The 4064-nt window shown below is 34.0% G+C and overlaps 1 protein-coding gene across 10 annotated transcripts in view; it reads left to right on the top strand.

Annotated features, from left to right (window-relative positions):
• Positions 1-4064, top strand: part of LOC106872891 (probable phospholipid-transporting ATPase IA) — a 427279-nt gene that overhangs the window by 269766 nt on the left and 153449 nt on the right. For all 10 annotated transcript variants that reach the window (XM_014920050.2, XM_052969323.1, XM_014920053.2 and 7 more), the window contains 2 exons: positions 670-768; positions 3745-3790. In XM_014920050.2, coding sequence (XP_014775536.1) covers positions 670-768; positions 3745-3790 — 145 coding nt within the window. The remainder of the gene's footprint in view (positions 1-669; positions 769-3744; positions 3791-4064) is intronic.

Genomic DNA, 4064 nt, shown 5'->3' with positions numbered 1-4064 from the left:
TTAGTGGAATAGTTTCATTTTTAAAGTGAAAGTATTTGACATGAGTGTTTTTGTTTCACTTTTGACACGTAATACTTAAATAGTGGAGGAGATATTATGTTACCGTGTGCTCGAACTCTGCAAGAAGTTAATAATTTTTTTTGACTAAAACACAACTGGAACCCTAAGTAAGGCATGTGTAAAATTTGAATGAAATTGGTTGCGTAGTTCTCGAGTTTTAGGGATTCACACAGACAGACAGACAGACACACATTCTCATTTTTATATATATATATATATATATATATATATATATAGGACAGGCTTCTTTCAGTTTCCATCTACCAATTCCTCTCACATGGCTTTGATCAGACTAAGACTATAGTAGAAGACATTTTCCCAATGTATATCTGTGTTTGTCCCCCACCATGCCTGACAACTGGTATTGGTGTGTTTACATCCTTGTAACTTAGCGGTTTGGCGAAAGAGACTGTTAGAATAACTACCAATCTTAGAGAAAAATAAGCGCTAAGGTCGATTCATTTGACGAAAAATTACTTAATGCAATGCCCCTAATGACTGAAACAAGTAAGAGATGAATTTATACTTTTGAATTTTAACTAAAGAGTTGTGTGCAAAAATGAACCATTTGATGACCTCTCTGTGACCAATGATATTTTCTACTTTCAGCAAATTCCAAATGTATCGCCAACAGGGCGTTACACTACGGCAGTGCCTCTCCTGTTCATCCTTACAGTGTCTGCCATCAAAGAAGTCATTGAAGATTGGGTAAGTGAAATAGTGAACTTGAAAAAATTGGGTAAATTTCAAAGTAGGCCTGATTTCTGAGATTTTGTTAATTTATTCTTTTGCTAGAGTTAGCCTTCAAATTGCAGCTATGCTCAGACACTGTTGTGAAGGGTTTTCTTCATCCTCATCAACACTTAATGTCTGTTTTCCATGCTGGCATGGGTTAAATGGCTTGACAAGAATTGACATAGTTCTCAGGGAGATTTAGTGTGATACACAATGTAACAAGGCTGGCCCTTTGAAACACAGGTACTACTCATTTTTGCCAGCTGAGTGGACCAGAGCAATGTGAAATAAAGTGTCTTGTTTAAGGACACAGTGCGTCTATGGGAATTGAACTCATGACTTTGCAATCTTCGTGGTAAGGTATACTAGTGTTTCTCAACCACTTTTTACCTATGGATCCCTTTGATTCCTATCTAACTTGAGTGGGCCCTCTTAACCATTCGATGATAAAAAAAAAAAAATAATCCTATAATATTTTTATAATTGCAGCGTGGAAGGTGTTTATAAGCCATTTAAAATAACACACAAAAACCGTTAGTCACTTCAACATTTAAATTTAATTTGTCAAAATATTTTCGTCGCTTTGAGACCGCGACCTGTTCCCTGACAAAATTCTGTGCTGCATCTTTTGTCAGTGAACAGGTCATGGTCTCAAAGCGATGAAAATATTTTGACAAATTAAATTTAAATGTTGAAGTGAATCTAACGGTTTTTGTGTGTTATTTTAAATGGCTTATAAACACCTTCCACGCTGCAATTGTTTTTGTTGCAGCACACGATCTCAGATCAGGTCACTTGCTATGCAAGTACATCTCCGTAATTTTTATAATTAAATATTAAAAATTGTATAAAAACAATTACTAAAACATTATGTGTATTTTAGAAGTATAATCAATTTATTGCATATATATATATATATTTTAACAACAAAATCTTATGTGGACAGCTATGGGCCATGTAGACCACACTTGAGAATCACTGGACTAAACTCTTTAAAGTAGTGCCCCATGAATAAATGGTAAAAAAATAATAACTTGAAAATATATATTACTTTCTAACTCATGTTGAACATTATTTCATTTACAAACTGTTTAATTCTTCAACCATTTGCTTGTAAGAAAGAAAACTGCATTAAAATTATTTCATCTTTTTTTTCTCTTCTTTTTTTTATCCAAAGTGTGACTCACTTTATTTGTTTGTTTACTCATTTAATATCATTTTCTATTAGTTTCATGCATTACCGTAAATATAATTTAAATATGTTATCAGTTCGATATTAGTTAATAAGCCAATAACACTGATTCGAAAAAGTATTTATAAAATATTAGAGCAATCTTGTGTTTCAAAATGATTGCAATTAGCCTTTCCTTGTATAAATTACACCAGTTCACAGGTTATAATATATCAGTCAGCTAAAATTAAAGTGAAAGTATTTTTCTTGGTATTATTGTGTATGGGGTGTTGAGAGAATTTGTTGTCATTTAATATGATTTCAATGATAAATTTATGTGTAATATTTCTGTTTAAAAAAAGAACAGCACCAAAAAAAAAAAAAATTGAAAGTATTTAAAAAGTCATAATACATTTTGTTCAAATATTTACTGTAGTAACAAAATTATAATCTGAAAGCTTGGAAACCAAATCAATATATTTGAAGTGTACAATTTGCAGAGGCGTCTGGTGCAATATTATAATGGACAGACGCAATGTGGCAAGTGATGCGGGAATTAGATATTCAGTACACTAAATCAGCAGTCCTCTATCTTGTTGGATGTTAGGAAGGAAATGTTTTATTTTCCAAATGTTTTCCAAATTATCAAAGTTCAAAGAATATCTGGCTCCAAAATATATAGACATGGCATACCTGTGTGGTAAGGGGCTTGCATTCCAACTACATGGTTCCAGGTTCAGTCCCACTGCATGTGACCTTGGGCAAGTGTCTTCTACTATAGCCTCAGGCCAACTAAAGCCTTGTGAGTGGATTTGACCAATGGAAACTGAAAGTAGCCCATTGTGTGTGTGTGTGTTGTGCTTGGCAACCAGTGTTGGTGTGTTTATTTCCCTGTAACTTAACAGTTTGGCAAAAGAGACCAATAGAATTATCAGGTTTAACAAGAAGTAAGTACCGAGGTTGATTCATTCAACTAAAAATTCTTCAAGGCGGTGCCCCAGTATGGTCACAGTCTAATGACTGAAACAAGTAAAAGATAAAGGACATACATAGATGTTTGTGTGTGTTTACACACATAATTGACTAAGTGGGTTGTTTTGTGTTTAGTCAACTACACAGTGTTTTGGGCAAGTATCTTTAGGCATAGATATGCTAGTGTGATGAAGAAACAAGCTTCCTAGGTTCAGTCCTACTGCATGGCACCTTGGGCAAGTGTCCTCGACTGTTGCTTCCAGCCAACCAAAAAGCCTTACAAGTAGATCTGGTAGAAGGAAACTGAAAGAAGCCTGTTACATCATCATCATGATCGTCATTTAGCATCCATCTTCCATGCCAGCATAGCTTGGATAGTTTGATAGAATCTAATGAGCTGGAGGACTGCATTGGGCTCCAATGTCTGCTTTGGTTTGACATCACGTGTTGGTTGTAAACGAGCATCTTCATCAAACGAATGATAGTCTTTGTTTCCATTTTTATTACAAAAAGCTCTTGGAGTGGTTGGCATTAGGAAGGGCATCCAGCTGTAGAAACCATGCCAAGTCAAACTGGAACCTGATACAGCTCTCCTGCTTACCAGTTCTAGTTAAACCATCTAACCCATGCCAGCATGGGAAGCAGACACTGAATGATGATGATGATGAATGATAATTATTGTTATTAATGATTTTTTTATAATAATGATAATTAGTTTCTAAAAGCAATTTTATCAAAATGAAATCATAATAGTAAAATTGTTAATTTCTGTTATAATAAAATTTCGTTTTTATTTTATTTTACAGAAGCGACATAAAGCTGATGAAGGAGTTAACAATAGAGAAGTATTGGGTGAGTTATTATTGCTATTTTACAGGTGTCCTGAGGTCATTAACTCATTTTTATACATGCAATATATATATATAGATACACATATATATTATTTGTAGAAATACATAAATCCAGAGGAGAAGCACACTCTAAGAGGTAGAGCAGTTAATATTATAGTGAGGTAGGCCAGTTTATGGGGGTTACCCTGGGTTTCTTGCTCATAAGGGATTTAGCCTTATATATATATATATATATATATATATATATACACACACACACACACACACACACACAC

This window comes from Octopus bimaculoides, chromosome 7, assembly GCF_001194135.2.
Source record: "Octopus bimaculoides isolate UCB-OBI-ISO-001 chromosome 7, ASM119413v2, whole genome shotgun sequence".
Classification (NCBI taxonomy): Eukaryota; Metazoa; Mollusca; class Cephalopoda; order Octopoda; family Octopodidae; genus Octopus; species Octopus bimaculoides.
This window is presented reverse-complemented; position numbering and strand designations above follow the sequence as displayed.